Raw genomic sequence first — 20864 nt, 5'->3', positions numbered from 1 at the left:
TGCCTCCGCTGGTACAAGCTTTCTGATGGCAAGTGGGCGGAAAACAAGCTCTGCTGCTTTTACTACGAATACATCCTCCGCAAGATCGCTGCTGTAACTACCGGAATCAACAAGCAGAAGAATCCGCCTTAGAAGATGTTTAACAGCATTCGGAATAACAGCTGCATGAATAATTATATTCAGAGCATTATAATAGCCTAGCTGGCTAATATAGATATAGTGCTATATACTTCTTTGCAAGCTATAATTAACTACATTGCTAAATACTGCTCTAAGGCTGAGATGAAGATTCAGCTGTATAAGAAGATAATGTTCGAGTTAATCTCTAAGATCAATTATGCAAAGCTTATAGTATCTCTGGTTGCTAAGATAATAAATAAGCTTCTCTCTGAACAAGACTAGCTAGCTATAGAGATTGCTCATCACTTGCTTAGCTTCTCTCTTATCTAGTGCAGTTACCAGTTCGTTAATATAGATTGCTATTCATCTAATCAACATAAGAGCTCCCTTGCAGTTCTTAATGCTAATAACCAGATTCAAGATTTCAAGCTTCTCTACCAGAAGTATTGTAAGCGCTATGCTATCTGAGAGAATCTTACATACTTTGATTTCCTCTTCAAGATTAACTATACTAGAGCGTAATAAATATAATTCAGCTCTACAGCTAAGCCTTGAGTTTTGAACTATTTCTCTCGGTATTCTCTCAAGAGCTTCTTGCTAAACTTCGAGAGCTTTGCCTGCATTAAGCTGATGCTTAATCATCTCTTTAGAAACTACTATTATCTCAAGAAGATTAATAGCATATTCTTTCCAATCTTCAGCAAAGCTTTCAAGCACTGCCTTGCTATTTACAATCACTCTAACAACTACTACAGTATAGCAGAGATAGATATACTAGAGGAGAGCTTTGAGGAGAATCCTGATACTGTGCAGATAAATCTTGAAGCTGCTGATTGGAATATATTAGCTGCAGAGCTTTCCAACTGTGCTATTGAGATTAATAATATTGAGATTCTCAGCAACTGCTCTATCGATTTCAATTATAACTGGAGTTCTTATATTGGTTGATATTCCGATCTCTGGAATATGTAAATTAACTTCTGAAAGAATCTTCGAGCTATTTTGCATATTCCAATATCAGCAGACTAATTACAGTTAGAGTTTGCTATTCTAAATCTAAATACTCAGCAGTACTTGCTATATACTACTATTGTGGATTACTAGAAGGAATGCTTCGAGCGTGGTTATTATGGGGATAGCATGATTTGCGATTCAGATTATCAGCTTCTGTTGCAGGTTAATGGATGAGAGGGCATAGGAAAGTCTTATATGTTGAAGGTTATCACTGCAGCCATGCGGAGAGCTTCGAATAGATTCGCTTATTCTCATGAGATGGTTATAAAGGCTGCGCTTATTAGTATTGCTGCTAATGCTATTAATAGCTAAATGATTCATTCTCTCTATTGGATTCCTGTTATGAATATGATAAAGCTTAATAATCTTACTATTAGCAAGACTATGAATATTCGCAATAAGCTTCGCTATATCGAATACTTTATTATTAATAAGAAGTTGATAATCTTATACAAGCTTTTAGTATGAATCGATTACTGCTTTTACTAGATCTTCAAGTATAATTATATCTTTAGTAGCTGCTATATTATTCTGTTAAATAATTTCTATCAGCTATTTCCAGTAATAGCGAAGCTTCTCTTTTCTTATGAGAAAGACTTCTCAAACTTTGTAAACAAGGCTAGCTGGACAGCATATCTTGAGTTCAAGAAGACTATCGAGTTGACCGAGATTATGCAGCAAGCAAGCGCAAGCCAGGCTCCTTTTCGTAATGCGCTTAAGAGCTTCCGAACTAACAAGCTTACCGAGAAGGACTGGAAGACCCTCTCATCCCGCACATCTACTTCCCTGCCTCTGAACGAGATAAAGCGCTTTGATAATACTCTGCGCATCTATTCTACTAATGCTGAGGTTGTTGAGTATAATATGATTTACCTGAAATATCTTAACAAGCTTGTAATTCAGAGTATTGCTGTTAATATAGGATTACAGGTGCATACAGTTCCTTCTTAAGATGCTAGTAATCTGTACAATTCTTTGCTGCTCTGTATTAGTACTAAAGTTATGCTTATGGATAATATATGAATCGATATTAGCTTAATAAATAGTGCTATTAGTACTGTTTATGATATTGTTTAGTCTACTGAGGTTGAGAATTCTTGCAAATACCAGCCTTTTATTATACTTATCAAGATGAATAGCTATTCTGAGCTATGCTGCTTCTCAGAGAATTACGAAATCCCTCCCGGTATGATCCCCATCTTTCTCGCCTATCGGAACTTTCTCAAGAGAAATGCCCCTTGCTCGTATACTCAGTTTCTGTTAATCATTGCATATGCTATTACTATATACAAATCGCAGAGCTCTATACTGAATCAGGCTATAATAAATATCTCTTCTAAGAACTTTGCGCCTGATCTGATATATATAGCGATATCTCGCATAACTCATCTGAAAGAGCTAATATTTGATAAGCTCTTTTATCTTTCTGATCTCCGTATCAAGAAGGATCAGATAGAGGCTCGCTGTGCCAGGGATTATCAGAGATGAAAGAATGCAGGCCAGCTCCTCAAGCCTCGCTTAGCTGCTTACTCTCAGCAGTCCCAGCCCCGGCAACTGCAGTCTTCTCAGTATAGTGGCAGCCTGGCGGTTGATAATGCTCAGTGGAGGCTAGAGAACCTTTATAACTAGCTTAGATAGCATATATAGAAGTTTTGAAGCATCTTAATTAATAATGCTTTCCTCTAATACTCTGAGCTCTAGATCTCATATTAAGATTATACCAAAGATGATATATATATACTTGTATTCATTCCTTTATAAATTTAAAGCTGCATTGCAACTATATGCACTTGTAACTGCTTCATATCATGCATATACTAGATTTAAGTACACTTGTTACTGCTTCATGTTACAAGTGTATTAGATTTCAGTATACTCGCTACTGCCTTATATCATGAGTATACTAGATTCCAGTATACTCTTAATTGCCTTATATTACGAGTGTATATAGTCTGAAAGCTTCCAGGCTTTGCTAAGTAAAGTAAATAAATACCCCCTTTTCCCTCTTTTTGCATTTTTAGAAACTTTGATCTTTCCTTCCTTCCTCAATAATAATACCTATATTGATGTATTTATTTATTACGCTTTTCAGATATTCAAATCATTAATTACTATATTGTTATCAGATTAATTATTATATTTTTATTACAAGCTGTATCGGAGGCTGTTTTTGAACTAGCTTGAAGCAGTATGCTCCTCTCAATGTAGCTTCCTCTCTCTCTGCATTATTAAGCTAGCTGGCTAATGCATTTCTGTTTGCAGGCTCAACTGCTTAGAAAGCAATCCACGCTTCCCTTGAAGCTATACAAAAGCAGTTCCCCGAAAGCACTCTGCTTACCAATACTCAAATTATCAAGTTAATAGCAGCCACTGCAATCAGACTACTTATAGTCAATTCGATGCATTGCAAGAGCCTGAAAAGCTTTAGCCTCCTATATAGCACTTCAGCAGCGATGAAGAATTTGATTTCAGCTCTTGTTCAAGCCTCTAGCATATTAGCCTTAATCCTGTATCAGCGCTGCGCTCAGGGATATGAGCTCTGAACGGGTTGTATAGTTATGCCCCGCAGCATAGTTGATTCTACTCCTCTCTATGCCAACTGCTACTACAGCGGAGGAACGAATCATTGCTCGTAAGATCCACAGATGCGAGACGATCCTCAGGGATCCCAGATCCTACACGTAACAGTTGCGCAGGCAGAGGCTCTCGGGCCTCTGGAGGAGAGTTAACCATCCAGCGAGGCTCAATCCTTCGCTAAACAAGCACTCGTGGAGCACCTCTGCTGTCAAGCCGAGGCCCTTAGTGATGAAGACTGTGGTTGTTTGATACAGACGCTAGCAAGGAAGGTGAAGCTCACTGGGGAGGAAGAGAGTGATCATACAGCAGTGGAGAGAGAGGAGCAGCAGCAGCAGGAGGAGAAGGAGCAGCAGGAGGAGGAGCAGCAGGAGGAGGATGTTGCAATGCTAGATATGAGCTGCAACCTCTTCATGGGAGATGAGGAGGGCTAAGGCGAGGAAGGAGAGCCTTCGGGAGCGCATGTCCCTGTTGTTCGCACACCTGAACCGCCTGCCCGTAAAGAGGAAGCATATCTTGATGATGCTCCTGTGAGGGATTTAGCTGATGTTGGGCTTGAGGTGGCTTCTCTTCAGCTGGCTTTCCTCGAGGAAGCTATCCCTCAGCCTAGCGATGATGAAAGCTGGTTGTGCGATCAAGATGATAAATTTGCTGAGTTATCTATCTTCGCTTCAAGCCTAGCTCTGGTTCTCACTTACAGCTCTAGCTCTCTTCCTTCTTTCGAGGTTAGCTTTATGCGATCTCGAAGAAAGCTAAGCCAGACATCGCTTGCGAGCTAGATGCGAAAGGAATAATGCTGATATCGAGGGCTTATATATTATCAGTCTGTATATAATTGCTTTTCTATTATTGCTTTCTATTATTGCTTTCTGTTATCTGCTTTTCTATTTATTCCATATATTTCACTATCATATACCCTTTGAAGCGCTAAGTAGCAAGCTGAATGAAACCGCCAAGTAACGGTTATTATACTATCTTTCTTAAGAAAGCATATGAAGACTGCTCAATTAATAAACATTATCAGAAAGAGTAGCCATATAAATAGCTATATAGGCAGCTGTTAGAAAAGTGAGCTCTATTTGCTGGAAAATATAGGGGAAAAAAAAGTTGAATCGAAATCGAAATTTCAAGTCCAGAGTAAGTTTGTAAGATGCACTCGTTACTCGATCGTATCAAGAGTGCACTGTAATAAGATGCACTCGTCACTCGATCATGTCAAGAGTACACTGTAATAAGGTGTACTCGTTACTCGCATCAATCAAGGGTACATAGAACTCTTCCGGTCCAGCTGTACCCTCCAGTAGCAAGCTGCTTTCGCTATAGCATCCACTCCGTTAATCCCTTAACCGTTCCAGCTGGCAATTAAATGATAAAAACAGGGCTGGCAATTAAATATAAAAACAGTGGCTGGCAATTGAATATAAAAATAGTGGCTGGCAATTGAATGAGCTTTCTAGGATATAGATTTAAATATACGAAAAAATTTGGTGTACTCCCCAGAGCGTGCAGAGGGCTGTAGTATACCAAATTTAGTGGAACGGTTTCGTATATTTTACACCCTATCCTATTGTTCCTCTCCTGCCAATAATCAGCTTGATGAGAATGTAGTAGAGCACGGGACGAGTACCTTGATAATCGAGCGTTATGTTGTGATACACGTGCTAATCGATGCGTAATTGAGCCTGAGTGCGTGCCATTGCGGGTGGATGAGGTAGGTGGTCGCAGATTTTAGACACATCCGCCCACCCTCAAAAGATTAGAACCACCAGGTTGGGCCAATTGGCTAGGCCTGTTAAGATCCTAAGTATAGCCAGAACCTTTGCTTTGGGTCTCCTTCTACATATATTCTATGCTTAATTAAGCAAAACTGCAGAACAACTGAGGAATGCATGTAAAATGATGTACTATATAGATTCAGAATATTATCCATGGGCATTGTTTCGATAGCTATGAATCCTGTAAGGCCTATCGATACGACAGTCTCCCAGACGAGTTACGGACATAACAAGGTATGTATTCCAAATACTTAAGCAGCACTAGCTTTAAAGAGAACAAAATCTTATCTGTAAGTGTATAAGGTCAATTGTAGTATAGCATAAAATTTTCAAATAAGATCTATAGAAGTGCTTGGCTAGACTGTGAACCAGAGACTGACTGCGCTGGGGTGCATAGTGAATGATAATTCCAAGCTATATTCTACAATAGAGTCGATATCCAGAGACTCAAGAGCCCAATAATCATCCTTCCCATATTCAATCTTTCTTGATTTAAGAAGAGAATAAAATTTACTAAAGTATACTTCAGCTATAGTCGTTGCGCGTCGTTTTATCAGATTTTCATCTGGTGGAGGTTGTTAAGGAGCAACAAAAACTCCGCTCAGCTAGGATTTGATGTTCGGAGGTGGTCAGGTTACGCAGGATGTTATGACCCATCTAGCATGCAGGTCACAAAGCAGGCCCTGCCAAACAAGGAACAGGAATCGGGATCCAACAGCGAACAACCATTGGGCTTAGATAAGCAAGGGTTAGGGTTGGATCACGATGAAAAGAGTGAGCTACTCACTGGATCGCAGTGAGCTGCTCACTGGATTACCAAGCGCTGAATCGAGGATCATAGTGAGCCAGATGAGCCACACTGAAGAGCTGAATATATAAGAATACATTTATTATCATTAGATAGGCTATCAGAATATAGCTCTTCAATCATCAATCTAAGTATTCATTTATTATATACTTGAATAGCTCCAAAGATGAATAATCAGCACTTGCATGATGTAATGATATGCACTGCAATATCCGAAGATCTGAAGTATACAAAAGGTTTATGCTAACAAGAGCGGTATCAAAGTAGAATTCACTGAATACAGAATATAACTGTAATCCGTGCAAGTGCTGATCATTCGCTTTTGGGGCTATTTAAGTATGTAATAAATGAATACTTAGATTGATAACTGAAGAGCTATATTCTAATAGTCTATCTAATGATAATGAATGTATTCTTATATATCCAGCTCTTTAGCGTAGCTCATCTGACTTACTGTAATTCTTGATCCGGAGCTTGATGATTCAGTAAGCAGCTTACTGTAATTCAGTAAGTAGCTTACTCGTTCTGTTGTAATTCAATTCTAATCTCTGCTTATCTAATTCCAATGATTGTTTGCTGTTGGATTCTGATTTCTGGTTTCTTGTTCAGCGAAGCTTGCTTTATAATCTGCATGCTGAATGAGTTATAATATCATCTCCTGTTATAACTCATCCAACATGCAGATCACAACAAGGAAACAGCACAGCACTAAGAACACTCAGAGCGGATCCTTCAGCGCTAGGAATTCAGCACTAGCTTATGAAGAAACACAAGTTAGGATTATATAACCAGAATTAAAATTATAAGAATTGCATAATTAAAAAAGTCAACAATTAACCCTATTAACTAGTTGAAAGAGTTAACAATCAACTCTATTAACTCATACTAAAGAGCTGAATATATAAGACTATATTCATTATTACTAGATAAACTATCAGAATATAGCTTTTCAGTTATTAATCTAAGTATTTATTTATTATATATTTGAATAGCTTCAAAAGCGAATAATCAGTACTTGTACAGATTACTTAGTTATATTTCTGTATTCAGTAAATTCTACTTTGATACTGCTCTTGTTAGCATAAATCTTTTTTATATACTATAGATCTTCGGATATTGTAATGCGCTTATTATATTTTAATAACTTTTATTCAGAAATGATTCAGTATTATTCTCTGAAGCAAGACGGAATATAATAGCTTTTCAAGAATTCTCTTCATTCTTATGCGCTCCTACTTAGAAAGAACTGATTAATCAGATATATTAGCTTATTCAGCATATTTAGGAATTATGCAATCAGCAGCAGGCTTAGAGTATTATTATTGCTAATTAGCAAGCTTAGCTAGAATAGCAAGATTAATAAGCTTAGCAAGTATAGCTTATTTCTATAGTTATTAGTAATATCAGGAAAGCATATAAGGTGAATAAGCTAGCTATATATAATAATACTTATAAAATGCTTTATGGATTTCTTACTTACTATAAAGCATACTTTCTATATTATGCAATTCAGTTTATATCCGAGCATGAAAAGATCATTTTCACTGAAATCCGCCTTAAGAAGAATGCTCTTATTTGATATAAATCTTCTCTATATAATCATCTGAAGTATTAGAATAATCTTAATGCATATATTCAAGATATAAAGAATATATTCAATTTCTTTGCAAGCTTTGAAAAAGCTTTAAGAGAAGCTTTTAGCAATTCTAATAAAGAATATACTATAGCTTAATAACTTATGAATCTAAAGCAAACTAAATCAGCTTTAGCTTATGTCAGGTGGAAAGGTTGCAAAGGCAATGTGGCGAGGTCTTTTGTCAGGGCCGATTGTGCCAGCAAGGCTCAGAGCCAGCTAAGCCAGCTGGATTACGGATGACTAAGCAATATGCGGCTATAAAGCGGCTTTCTAGCCACATCAGCACTGCTGAGCAGAACTTAGCTCCTTAGGCCTCAATGTTATTCTGGTTGTATGCCCCTGAAAGAGAGAAAAGACCTCGCCACATTGCCTTTGCAACCTTTCCACCTGACATCTTTTCTCTCTTTCAGGGTGTTATGACCCATCCAACATGCAGGTCACGAAACAGGTCACGAGTAACAAGGACCAGGTGTTAAGAATCCAACGTTCTGACAAAACATTGATTACATAACCCAGGGTTAGGGTTGTAAAGGAGGGAGGATCGCTGGGCTCGCCAGCGATCCCGACGAGCTTCACACCTTGGATCGCTGAGCTCGCCAGCGATCCCAACGAGCCACACTGAAGAGCTGGATATATAAGCAAACATTCATTACCATTAGATAGATTCAGTACATAGCTCTTCAGTTGTCAATCTAAGTATCAGATTACTCTCAACTCTGATAGCTCCAAAGGCAGTGAATACTTGCATCGCTTATTAAGACTTGTATGATTCCGTATTCAAGGACTTGATACTTTGATATCGCTTTTATTAGCATAAATCCCTTCGTATACTTAGAAATCTTTGGATTGCTGCAGTGCTTATTACATTTTAACAATTCTTGTTTAAGAATGGTTCGGTATTACTTCTTGAGCAATACGGAATACGATAGCTTCTCCAGAAATCCTTTCGTTCTTGTATGCTTCTACTTAGGAAGAACTAATTAACTAGATATACTAACTTATTCAGCGTATTCAGAACCTGCGCGAATAACAGCAAGCTTAGAGCGCTATTATTGCTAATTAACAAGCTCAGCTAGCTTAATAAGCTTAGCAGGCGCAGTTTACCTCTGCAACTATCAGTAGCGCTAGAAAAGCATACAAGATGAATAAGCTTGCTATATATAATAGTAATCAAAAGATACTGCATGGGTTTCTCATCTACTGCAGAGCGTACTTTTTGTATCATGCAACTCAGTTTATTAGGGAATCTGAGAAAGTTATTCTTGCAAGAACTCATTTCGAAAAGAATACTCTTATCTAATACAAGCTTTCTCTATATAACTATCTGGAGCATCAGAATAATCTCAATATATATACTCAGAATACTAAGAATATATTTAATTCTTTTGAAAGCTTTGAGAAAGCTCTTAAAGAAATCTTTAGCAATTTCAATGAAGAATATATTACAGCTCAGCAGCTTATAAATCTCAAGCAGATTAAATTAGCTTCTGCTTATACAGTTAGATTCAAGCAGCTTTTAGCAAGACTTCTGTAAAAAGATAAGAATCTCATGGAATATTATTATAAGGAGCTTAAGAATAATATTAAGAATGAAATCTCCAAGCAGAATTAGCTAGAGAACTTTGCAATATTCTCAAACCAAGCAATCTGCATTAATAACTATCTGTATAAATGATGAGTAGAGAAATCTAAGAAGAAAGAAAGCTAAACTTGAAGGTTTTCAGCTAATATAAGCAAGAAACTTTAAAATAAAAATAGCAGTCGATATAGCAGTATAGCTTAGAGCAGCACTATGCATGCTGGTCTTATAAAACTTAATGCAGCTAGCAGGCAGTATAGCAAGAGGAATAGTATTACTTGCTATAACTGCAACAAACAGAAATATATAGCATACAATTGCTATCAATCCTGAAAGAATAAATAGCAATTAGTTCAGAAAGAATGCTAGATGAATATCGCTTAGCAATAGAAACCCAATCAACTAAGCAAAAACATTCTCTTGGAGCAAGTATCGGATCCTGTTGATTACGGAAGTCTTAGCTGAACATTCTGCTACAACAACAACTGCTTAATATATCTCTCAAGTAAGGAAGATTCAGAATGGTTTCCTTAGAAATCTAGATACTGCAGATAGATAGCAACAGCAGGATGAGAGCATATACTCAGCACTATCACGAACAGCAGTAACTCGGATTGCTCTGAAGTCACGAAACAGGGCATTCAGGCATTAAAAGAAGAGCTTAGTAACAATACTCTTTAATATTCTTCATTGCTTATGCTAAGCACTATGATTAGGAATATGGATAAGGAATGATATTCTCTTAGCTACTGATACAAGTATCTGAACGATATTAAGAACGTTTTTCAAGCAGCAGAAGGATTGAGCTAGGCTAAACGATCTGACGAACTATTAGAATCTCTTGTAAACAATAAACCCAAGAAGTCTGCAGGAAGGTTTTCCTTCAGCATTGGATAGAATAAGGAAACAATATAGATTAAATATCTTGTTTATAGAATAAAGCTGGAAAAGCTCTTCATCTGCATCCCCTTGCAAAACATTGAAGCATAACAAGATAAGAATTCTCAAATCAGTTCACTTTACAATCTATATTACAAACTAGCATAAATCTTCTACACCTATCATAGCTGCAGAACGCATTTCTCAGAGAAAGTATATTACAAATGATTTTCCATTCAGAAACTAGAACAAATTCTTCAAGCTATTAAAGAATAAGAATTCCGCTTTAGAGAAGTTCTTAACAAGCAGCACTATAATGTATATATTGAACTATTAGACAACTATTCCATGCAATGCATAAACAAGAAAATAGAATAGTAATAGTGCAAAACAATATTCTGTACAATTCATATCAATAATAAGGTTTGCAACTAGCATTAATAGAAGAAAGACTAGGAATAATAATGATACAAGCAAAAATAAGCTAAGAAGCTCGCTCAAGAAGCAGCGAAGCAGGCTTAAAAGAATAAGCGATTCTCGATAAACTCAAAAGAACAGAATCGCTTATAAAGAAACTGCAGATAATTAGATTAGAACGATTCCTATATAAAGCTTTCAAGGCAGACTATGCTTATATCAAGTTCGATATATACATTCAAGAATATAAGTATAGCGCACTATTGAATAGTAGCGCTTAGGAAAACTTTATATTCTTATACATTATCAACTAAGCATAACTATAGTGGAAATGAAAGAAGCAATCATATATCCTCAGCACTGTAAAAGAACAATCTATTGCATACAACTAAGAAGTAATCAATAAGAAGACTAATTATCTACCTATCTCAATTCAAGAATACGCAATCAGAGTTTCTTTTGATATTACGGATACAGCATAGCATAAGCTGATTGTAGGATTTCCATAGCTCAAGAAGCATAATTCTCGAATCGATTGGACTACTAGCTAGATCTTATGAGAATAAGCTATACTCAGAGAGATAGTTGCAATTAACAGCGTAGGATCAAAGCTAGTTGTTGAAAGACACTCAAGAAAAGAGGCTTCATATAACTTCATATATACCTTTAAGTCAGCGAGGCTAGCAGTTCAAGGAGAAGAACCTAGTAACAAGCGAACCCAAACAGTGCTAGAGCGCTAACAGGTTAGCAAAATAACGGAAGCGAGACCCTCAGCACATCAGTCCGCTTCGGAGCAATAAAGAAAAGCTTCAGAAAGTGGATTGTAGATCTACACAGGAAAAACCTCGAAATCAGGCTCTCGAGCGCTCGATTCAGCCCGGAGCAAACGCTTAAAGCCTTCAAAAACGCTATCAGAAAAGAAGCACGCTCAGCAGTATCTACTATTCCTTCAGATAGCAGAAACAGCATAGAAATCAGAACCAATACTTGCAAACATATTACGAGAATACTATAAGTTCAAGAAACTGTTTCAGAAAGAATTAGATACGGGATTGCTAGAATACAGCTTATATAATTACGAAATCCTACTGCAGAAAGGGAAATAGCTGAAATTCTTTCCTATCTATAGACTAGACAAAGTATAACTAGAAGCACTCAGAGAGTATCTCAATGAAAACTTTAAAAAGAAATATATATGATTATTGCAATCACTAGCAGAATATCCCATCCTATTTGTACTTAAGAAAAATAGCAAGCTCAGGCTATGCATTAACTACAGGCAACTTAACAATATTACAATTAAGAACTAATATCCATTGCTACTTATTAAGAAACTATGAGATAGATTGCAAGAAGTATAATAGTTTACAATTCTAGACTTAAAAGAAGCTTATATCTAATCAGAATAAAAGAAGAAGAAGAATGGAAAACTGCTTTCAGAATACGCTATGAATATTATGAATATTTGATTATGCTCTTCAGTTTAACGAATGCTCCAGCTTCATTCTAAGAAATAATCAATCATATTCTATGCAAGCATCTGGATTAATTCATTATTATCTATCTTAATAATATTCTTATTTACTTCCGAATACTGGAAGAATATAAGGAATATATGGAAACAGTATTGCAAATGCTTCAGAATGCGAAACTCCTTGTAAAACTCGCAAAAAGCTACTTTCATATACAAAAAATCGATTATCTCAGATTCACAATCAAGCTAGAATGCATCAAGCTATAGAAAGATAAGATAGAAGCTATTAGAAACTAGCTAATTCCTAAGAATATTAGAAACATTAGATCTTTTCTCAGATATATTAACTTCTATAAGCAGTTTATCAAAAACTACAGCTGGATTGCATACTCTCTTACAAATCTTACTAAAAAGAATCAATCTTTCGAATAAACCTTCAAGATATAAGAAGCTTTTGATAAGATTATTAGATATATTACTTCAGAGCTAATTCTATATAAAGCAGATTCTTACAAATCTTTTAAAGTTGAGACTAATGCATTAGAATATATACTTGAAGAACAACTTGATTAGCAAGATAACTAAGAGCATCTAAGAGTTGTAAGCAACTTTTCGAAGAAGCTGAACAGCTCAGAAGTCAACTACAGAATCCCTAATCAGAAGCTTATAGCAATAATAAAAGCTTTCGAGAAATAGCAATACTATCTCATTAGCATACAATACTCAATCATAATTCACTCGGATCACAAGAATCTAACTATATTCATAACAACCAAAGTTCTGAATAAGCAACAAGTTAGATAGGCAGAATTCCTTTTACAGTTTGATTTCAAGATTGTATACTGCAAAAGCTTAGAAAACGAACAAGCAAACGCTCTTAGCAGACAATCAGATTACCAAGATACAGACTTCTCAGATATACAGAACATCTTCGCTCAAAACAAGTCAGAAAACCTTATCAATGCATACAGAGAACTGAATGCTGCTTTCAGAATTGAATTCTTGGAAAAGAATTCAGAATCAATAACTCTAAACAAACAAAACAACTATATCAAGAATATACATAGTGCATTAGCATATAAATATCAGAAAGTTAGAATAATCTACAAATGCATCAGAAAATACTAGTGTAATGAGCACTGCAGCAATCCGAAGATTCCTAAGTATACGAAGGGGTTTATGCTAACAAGAGCGGTATCAAAGTGTCAAGTCCTTGAATACGGAACCGTACAAGTCCTAATAAGCGATGCAAGTATTCACTGCCTTTGGGGCTACTCAGTATAGAAGACTGAATACTTAGATTCACAACTGAAGAGCTATGTACTGAATCCTTCTAATGGTAATGACCGTGTTCTTATATATCCAGCTCTTCAGTATGGATCACTATCTGGCAGCGTCTCGCGGATCACCGCGGTGATCCGGGTGAGCCTAGTAAGCCGCGCTCCTAGTGCTCCTAGTGATCCATCTCTGTCTCCTTCCTAGATTATATAATCAATGCTTTATCAGAACGTTGGGTTCTTAATACCTGATCCTTGTTGCTTGTAATCTGTTTCGTGATCTGCATGTTGGATGGATCATAACATCATCTCCCTTCTATCGATCGTTGTTCCTAACGATCTTCCATAAGTATTCTGATAAGTTTTCCATATGTATAATCTTGCCTTCCTAATTGAGATATTGAGCAGAGTTGAGAAATCTTTTTCCAAGAAAACTGAACAGCATAACCATCTTTTCCTAGCTATTAATCAGTTTGGTTTTGAGATTATATCTTGCACTGCTTGCGCTTTCCAGGGCTTGGTATGCAAGATAATGGATGATGCAAAGCGTTGTTCTCAGTATATCCGTTGTACTCGTTCTTGTAATAGCTGTAGGATTCCTATTTCTGCTCATAAGTCCTCTTTTTCTCCTTTTCTAACCTCTTCGCTAATATCCTTCTTCTTTCCTTAGTTTCGCGCATTATAGCAGAAGATAAGAGGCTGGAATCGAAGGAGCGGGAGGCGGAGGCAGAGTTGGAGGGAGCTCATTGTTGAGCGTTGGAAGTTCTTGATGAGGCGTGCACGAAGATCTCGGAGTCCGCTGCCTGTCTTGCTTGCCTGCGCACCCAGCGTAGATCTCTTGCCTCTCGGGGCGCTCAAATGGTGAATGCGGGCCTTGAGTCCCTTGACGAGCTGGATGAGCGGGAACGTCGTGAGGAGGAGGAATGCAACCTTGCTGCATCGGTTCGTAAGGCAGTATCGGCTGAGAGTATTTTGGCTGAGGATTCTGCTGTTGTGGCTGGGAATTCTTCTTTTGAGAGTTTTGACTGGAATTCTGTGAATCTGAGGAATTCTGTGGTTAACTGGTCGGGTTTCCTGGGGAATGAGACCTCTGAGGGCTCTGGATCTCGGTTCGGGGCGGAGCGATCGTCTTAGGTGCTGGCTTTCCTTTTCCAATATTCAGCTACCTTTTCCTGAGCGTTTTCGACATTCTTCCGTGGTTCCCATGAGTTTTCACTTGCTGGGTAACCTTTTCACTTGATGAGGTATTCTCTTGTGTTGTCTATGCCTCTGTGCTTGAGGATCTTTTCTATCTTATACTCTGATTCATTGTTTTCCACTTCTGCTGTATTGTTTGTTAGTGTTTCCTATACTGCTAGTTTCAGCAGTAAGACGTGAAAAACCGGGTATATTCTTATCCTATGAGATAATGCTAATTCGTAGTTAACTGGAGAAATCTGTTGCAAGATTTTGAATAGTTCCAACTTTTTGTAATCGAGTTTATTGCTGGATCTGGTTGTTTTGATATTTTTTCGAAGTAGGTAGGCCTTATCTCCTTCCTGTAGGATTGGTCTCTCAATTCTTTTGGAGTTTGCATACTGCGTCATTCGTTCTTGAACGAATTGTAATTCTGATCGGAGTTTCTCTTGAACTTTCTTGATCTTCTTAACCCTTTTATCCGCAGCTTCTGCATCTGCTCCTAGCAGTGCTTCGTGATAAGCTGTTGAGTTGTATCTATAGAGTACGAAGAATGATAACTTCTTTATCATGCTTGTATCTGCGCTATTATAAGCAAACTGTGTAAGGGGCAACAGGTTAATCCAGTTATCCTGTTTCTGGTTGATATAGTATTGAAGATACTGTTCAATAACCTGATTCATTCTTTCTATCTGTTTATCTATCTGCAGATAGAATGCTGTGGATATTCTGTAGTATGTTCCGAGCTGTTTTATGAATGAAGTTCAAAATTTCGAGTTGAACTTTCTATCTCTATTAGAGATTACTTCTTCTAGCATGCCATGATTAGCAATGATCGTTCTAAGGAACGCATATACAAGTTCTTCTGCTGTACTGCTTTCCTTGTAGGAGAGAAAGTAAGCATACTTGCTCAGTTTGCAAATCACTACTAAAATGCTATTATATTGCATCTTAGTTAAGGATTCTTATAAGAGAGGTAGCTTGGTAATAAAGTTTAGACTGATGGATTGCTAAATAGTTATAAGTACTGATAAGGAATGTAGTAGTCTGTAAGGCTTGTATCTTTCTGCTTTATTCTTCTTGCAGCTGTTGCATTGTTGTAGGATGCTCTTAATTCTTTTCCTAAGATCTGGTGGGTTCCAGTATCTTTTAATGCATTTGTAGGTTGCTCTGATTCTCTGATGCCTGTGTGCTGGTATACTGTATATATTCTTGATGTAGTTATCTTGTTCGTTCGGAATCATTGATTCTGAATCTCTTTCCGAGGGTTCAATCCTGAAAGCAGCATTCAGTTCTCTATATGCATTAACAAGATTTCCCGATTCGTTTTAGGCGAAGATGTTCTATAAATCCGAGGAATCTGTATTTTGATAGTCTGATTTTCTGCTGAGAGCGTCTGCTTATCCATTTTCCAAGCTTTTGCAGTGCACAATCTTGAAGTCGAATTGTAAGAGGAATTCTGCCCATCTAACTTATTGCTTATTCAAAACCTTGATTGTTATGAATGTAGTTAGATTCTTGTGATCTGAGTGAACTATAATCGGGTATTATGCGCTGATAAGATAGTATTGCTATTCCTCGAAGGTCTTCACTATTGCTATGAGTTCCTGATTAGAGATTCTGTAGTTGATTTCCGAGCTATTCAACTTTTTTGAGAAGTTGCTTACAATTCTTAGATATCCTTGATCATCTCGCTAGCTAAGTTGTTCTCCGAATGCATATTCTAATGCATTAGTCTCAACTTCAAAGAGTTTATAAGGGTTTGCTTTATACAGAATTGGCTCTGAGGTAATATGCCTGATGATCTTGTTGAAGGCTTCTTGCGCCTTGGGATTCTATTCGAAGAGCTGCTTCTTTTTGGTGAGATTTGTAAGGGGATGTGCGATCCAGCTGTAGTTCTTAATGAACTGCTTGTAGAAGTTGATGTATCCGAGGAAAGATCTAATATCCCTGATATTCCTAAGAACTGGCTAATTTCTGATAGCTTCTATCTTGTTTTTCTGTAGCTTAATGCATTCTGGCTCGATTGTGAATCCGAGGTAGTTAATCTTTTATTCGTAAAAGTGATTCTTTGCAGGTTTTACAAGGAGTTTTGCATCTTGGAGCGTCTGCAGCACTGTTTCCATATGTTTCTTATATTCTTCAAGTATTCGAGAGTAAATAAGGATATTATCGAGGTATGCGATGATGAACTGGTTCAGGTGCTCGCGTAGAACGTGATTGATCATCTTCTGAAACAAAGCTGGGGCGTTCGTTAAGCTGAAGAGCATAACCAAATATTCGTAGTGTCTATAGCGCGTTCTGAAGGCAGTTTTCCATTCTTCTCCTTCCTTTACTCTGATCAGATTGTAAGCTTTTTTTAGATCTAGAACTGTAAACTATTATGCTTCTTGCAATCTATCTCGTAGTTCCTTGATGAGTAGTAACGGATATTGATTCTTAATTGTAATATCGTTAAGTTGCCTGTAATCAATACATAGCCTGAGCTTGCTGTTTTTCTTGGGTATAAACAGGATGGGGTATTCTGCTGATGATCGCAATAGTTGTATATATTCTTTCTTAAGATTCTTGTTGAGGTACTCCTGAAGTGCTTCTAGCTGTACCTTGTTTAGTCTGTAGATGGGGAAGAATTTGGGCTGTTTCCCTTCTTGTAGCGGAATCTTGTAGTTGTATGAGCTGTATTCTGGCAATCCTGTATCCAATTCTTTCTGGAATAGTTTCTTAAACTTGTGATATTCTTGTGGTATGTTTGCGAGTGTTGGTTCTGATTCTTGTGCTGTTTCTGCTACCTGGAGGAACAGTAGGTACTGTTGAGCGTGCTTCTTTTCGTTCGTTGTTTTTGGTAACGTTTTTGAGAGCCTTGAGCGTTCGCTCCGGGCTGGACCGAGCGCTCGAGGGCCTGGTTTCGAGGTTTTTCCCGTGTGGATTCACAATCCACTTTCTGAAGCCTTTCCTTGTCGCTCCGGGGCGGACCAACTTGCTGAGGGTCTCGCTTCCGTTGTTTTGCTAACCTGTTGGCGCTCTGGCACTGTTTGGGTTTGCCTGTTACTAGATCCTTCTCCTTGAACTGCCAGCCCTGCTGACTTGGAAGTATGTATGAAGTCGTGTGAAGCTTCTTTTCCTGAGTATTCTTCAACCACTGGCTTCGATCCTACGCCGTTGATTGTGATTATCTCTCTGGGTACAGCTTGTTCTTATAAGATCTAGCCAGTAGCCCAATCGATTCGAGGATTGTATTCTTTGAGCTATGAAAGCTCTATAATCAGCTTATGTTATGCTATATCTGTGATATCAAAAGAAGCTCTGATTGCGCGTTCTTGGATCAAGATAGGTAGATGATCAGTCTTCTTATTGATTATTTCTTGGTTGTATGCAACAGGTTGTTCTTTTACGGTGCTGAGGGTATATGAGCATCTCTTCCATCTCCATTGTAGTTGTGCCTGATTGATGATGTATAGGGATATGAAGTTTCTCTGGATGCTACTATTCAATAGTGCGCTGTACTTGTATTCTTGAATATATATATCGAACTTGATGTAAGCGTAATCTGTTTTGAAAGCTCTATATAGGGACTGTTCTGGTCTGATCGTTTGCAGTTTCTTTACAGGCAATTCTGTTCTTTTGAGTTTATTGAGAACTGCTTATCCTTCTGAGCCTGCTTCGCTGCTTCTTGAGCAAGCTTCTTAGCTTGTTTTTGCCTGTATCGTTGTTATTTCTAGTCTTTCTTCTGTTAATGCTAGTTGCGAACTTTGTTGTTAATGTGAATCGTGCAGAGTGTTGTTTTGTACTGCTACTATTTTATCTTCTTGTTTATATATTGCATGGGGCAATCATCTGGTAGCCCGATGTACGCGTTGTAGTATTATTTGTTGAGAATCTCTCTAAAGCGGAGTTTCTGTTTTTCAACAGCCTAAAGGATTTGCTCTGGTTCTCTGATGGGGAATTATTCGTATTGCATCTTGTCTGAGAAATGCGTTCTGCAGCTATGATAGGTGCAGGAGATCCAAGCTAGTTCGTAATGTAGGTTGTGAAGTGGGCTGATTCGAGGATTCTTATCTTCTTGTATCTTGATGTTCTGCAAGGAGATGCAAATAAAGAGCTTCTCTAGTTCTATTCTATAGATGAGATATTTAATCCATGTTGTTTTCTTGTTCTACCTAATGTTGAAGGAGAACTTTCCTTTAGGCTTGTTGAGCATGTTGTTCGCAGAGAGCTTCTGCAAGCTGCTAGGTTGTTTGCTCTGGCTTGATCTTTCTGTTGCCTGAGAAGCGTTCTCTATGTCGCCTAGATGTTCGTACCAGTAGCCAAGAGAGTATCATCCCTTATTCATGTCCCTGGTTATAGTGCTTGGCGTAAGCGATGAAGAATGTTGAAGGATATCATTGCTAAGCCCTTCTTCCAACGCCTGAATGCTCTGTTCCACGATGTTAGAGCAGTCCGAGTTGCTACTCGTGGGAGTGCTGGGCATGCACCCTCGTTCTGCTGTTGCTATTTGTCTGCAGCGCCTAGGTTTCTAAGAGAACCATCCTGAACCTTCCTTACTCGAGAGGTATATTAAGCAGTTATCATTATAGCAGAATGTCTAGCTGAGACTTCCGTAGTTAATAGAGTCCGATACTTGCTTCGAGAGGGTGTTTTTGCTCAGTTGATTAGGTTTCTGTTATCAAGCAATATTTACCTGGCGTTCTTCCTGAACTGGTTGCTACTTGTTCTTCTGAGATTAATAGCAGTTGCATGCGATGTGTTCTTATTTATTGCAGTTATAGCAAGTAATACTATTCTTCTTGCTATACTGCCTATTAGCTGCATTGAGTTTCATAGAACTGGCATGCGTAGTGCTGCTCTGAGCTGTACTGCCATATCGATCGCTATTCTTGTTTTGGAGTTTCTTGCCTGTATTAGCTGGAAATCTCCAAGTCTAGCTTCCTCTCTTCTTGAACTTCTTCATCCATTGTTTGTATAGACAGTTGTTGATGCGGATAGCTTGATTAGAGAACGTTGCGAAGTTCTCCAGCCAATCCTGCTTGGAGATTTCATCTTTAACATTATCCTTGAGTCCCTTGTAATAGTATTTTATGAGATTCTTATCTTCCTACGGAAGTTACGCTGAGAGTTGCTTGAATCTAATTGTGTAAGCAGAAGCTGACTTGGTCTGTTTGAGATTCATAAGCTGCTGAGCTGTAGTATGTTCTTCGTTGGAATCATCAAAGATCTCTTTGAAAGCTTTCTCGAAGCCTTCAAAAGAATCGAATATATTCTTGATATCCTGAATATGCGCGCTGGAATTGTTCTAATGCTCCAAGTAATTGCGCAGAGAAGATTCATACTAAATAAGAGCATTCTTTTCGAAACGAGTTCCTGCTAAAATAACTTTCTCAGATTCCATAATAAACTGAATTGCATAATGCAAAAAGTACGCCCTGCAGTGAGTAAGGAACCCATATAGCATCTTCTGGTTGCTGTTGTACATAGCGAGCTTATCCATCTTGTATGCCTTTCCAGCACCACTGATGACTGCGGAGATGGACTGCGCCTGCTGAGCTTGTTAGGCTAGCTGGGCCTGCTGAGCCTGTTGGGCTAGCTGGGCCTGCTGGTTAGCGATGGTAGCGCTTTGGGCCTGCTGTTGTTCGCGCAGGTCCTGGATACGCTGGGTAAGCTGATACATCTAGTTAACCAGTTCTTCCTGAGTAGGGGCGCGCGAGGACGAAGGAGTTCCTGGAGAAGCTATCGTATTCCGTATTGCTCAAGGGATAATACTGAACTGTTCTTGAACAAGAGTTGTAAAAATGTAATAAGCATTGCAGCAATCCGAAGATTCCTAAGTATACGAAGGGATTTATGCTAACAAGAGCAGTATCAAAGTATCAAGTTCTTAAATACGGAATCATACAAGTCCTAATAAGCGATGCAAGTATTCACTGCCTTTGAAGCTACTCAATATAGAAGACTGAATACTTAGATTCACAACTGAAGAGCTATGTACTGAATCCTTCTAATGGTAATAACTGTGTTCTTATATATTCAGCTCTTCAGTATGGATCACTGTCTGGCAGCGTCTTGCGGATCACCGCGGTGATCCGGGTGAGCCTAGTGAGCCGCGCTCCTGGTGCTCCTAGTAATCCATCCCTATCTCCT

The 20864-nt window shown here is 38.0% G+C and overlaps 3 protein-coding genes across 3 annotated transcripts; all 3 read left to right on the top strand.

Annotated features, from left to right (window-relative positions):
• Positions 1-201: 201 nt before the first annotated feature.
• Positions 202-402, top strand: M406DRAFT_250190 (uncharacterized protein; the record flags this gene model as incomplete). Its single annotated transcript, XM_040916680.1, has 1 exon — positions 202-402. A coding segment is annotated over one exon (201 nt), but the record flags the coding sequence as incomplete, so codon positions are not given.
• An 8825-nt stretch (positions 403-9227) lies between these two features.
• Positions 9228-9461, top strand: M406DRAFT_249409 (uncharacterized protein; the record flags this gene model as incomplete). The annotated part of the gene is made up of 1 exon (XM_040916610.1): positions 9228-9461. A coding segment is annotated over one exon (234 nt), but the record flags the coding sequence as incomplete, so codon positions are not given.
• Positions 9462-13953: 4492 nt separating this feature from the next.
• M406DRAFT_224055 (uncharacterized protein) lies at positions 13954-14468 on the top strand (the record flags this gene model as incomplete). Its single annotated transcript, XM_040915674.1, is given in 3 exon segments — positions 13954-14143; positions 14224-14301; positions 14317-14468. Coding segments are annotated over 3 exon segments (420 nt in total), but the record flags the coding sequence as incomplete, so codon positions are not given.
• Positions 14469-20864: the final 6396 nt, after the last annotated feature.

This window comes from Cryphonectria parasitica, assembly GCF_011745365.1.
Source record: "Cryphonectria parasitica EP155 unplaced genomic scaffold M406scaffold_2, whole genome shotgun sequence".
NCBI lineage: Eukaryota > Fungi > Ascomycota > Sordariomycetes > Diaporthales > Cryphonectriaceae > Cryphonectria > Cryphonectria parasitica.
The sequence above is the reverse complement of the archived record's forward strand: the minus strand, read 5'-3'. Positions and strand labels throughout refer to the sequence as shown.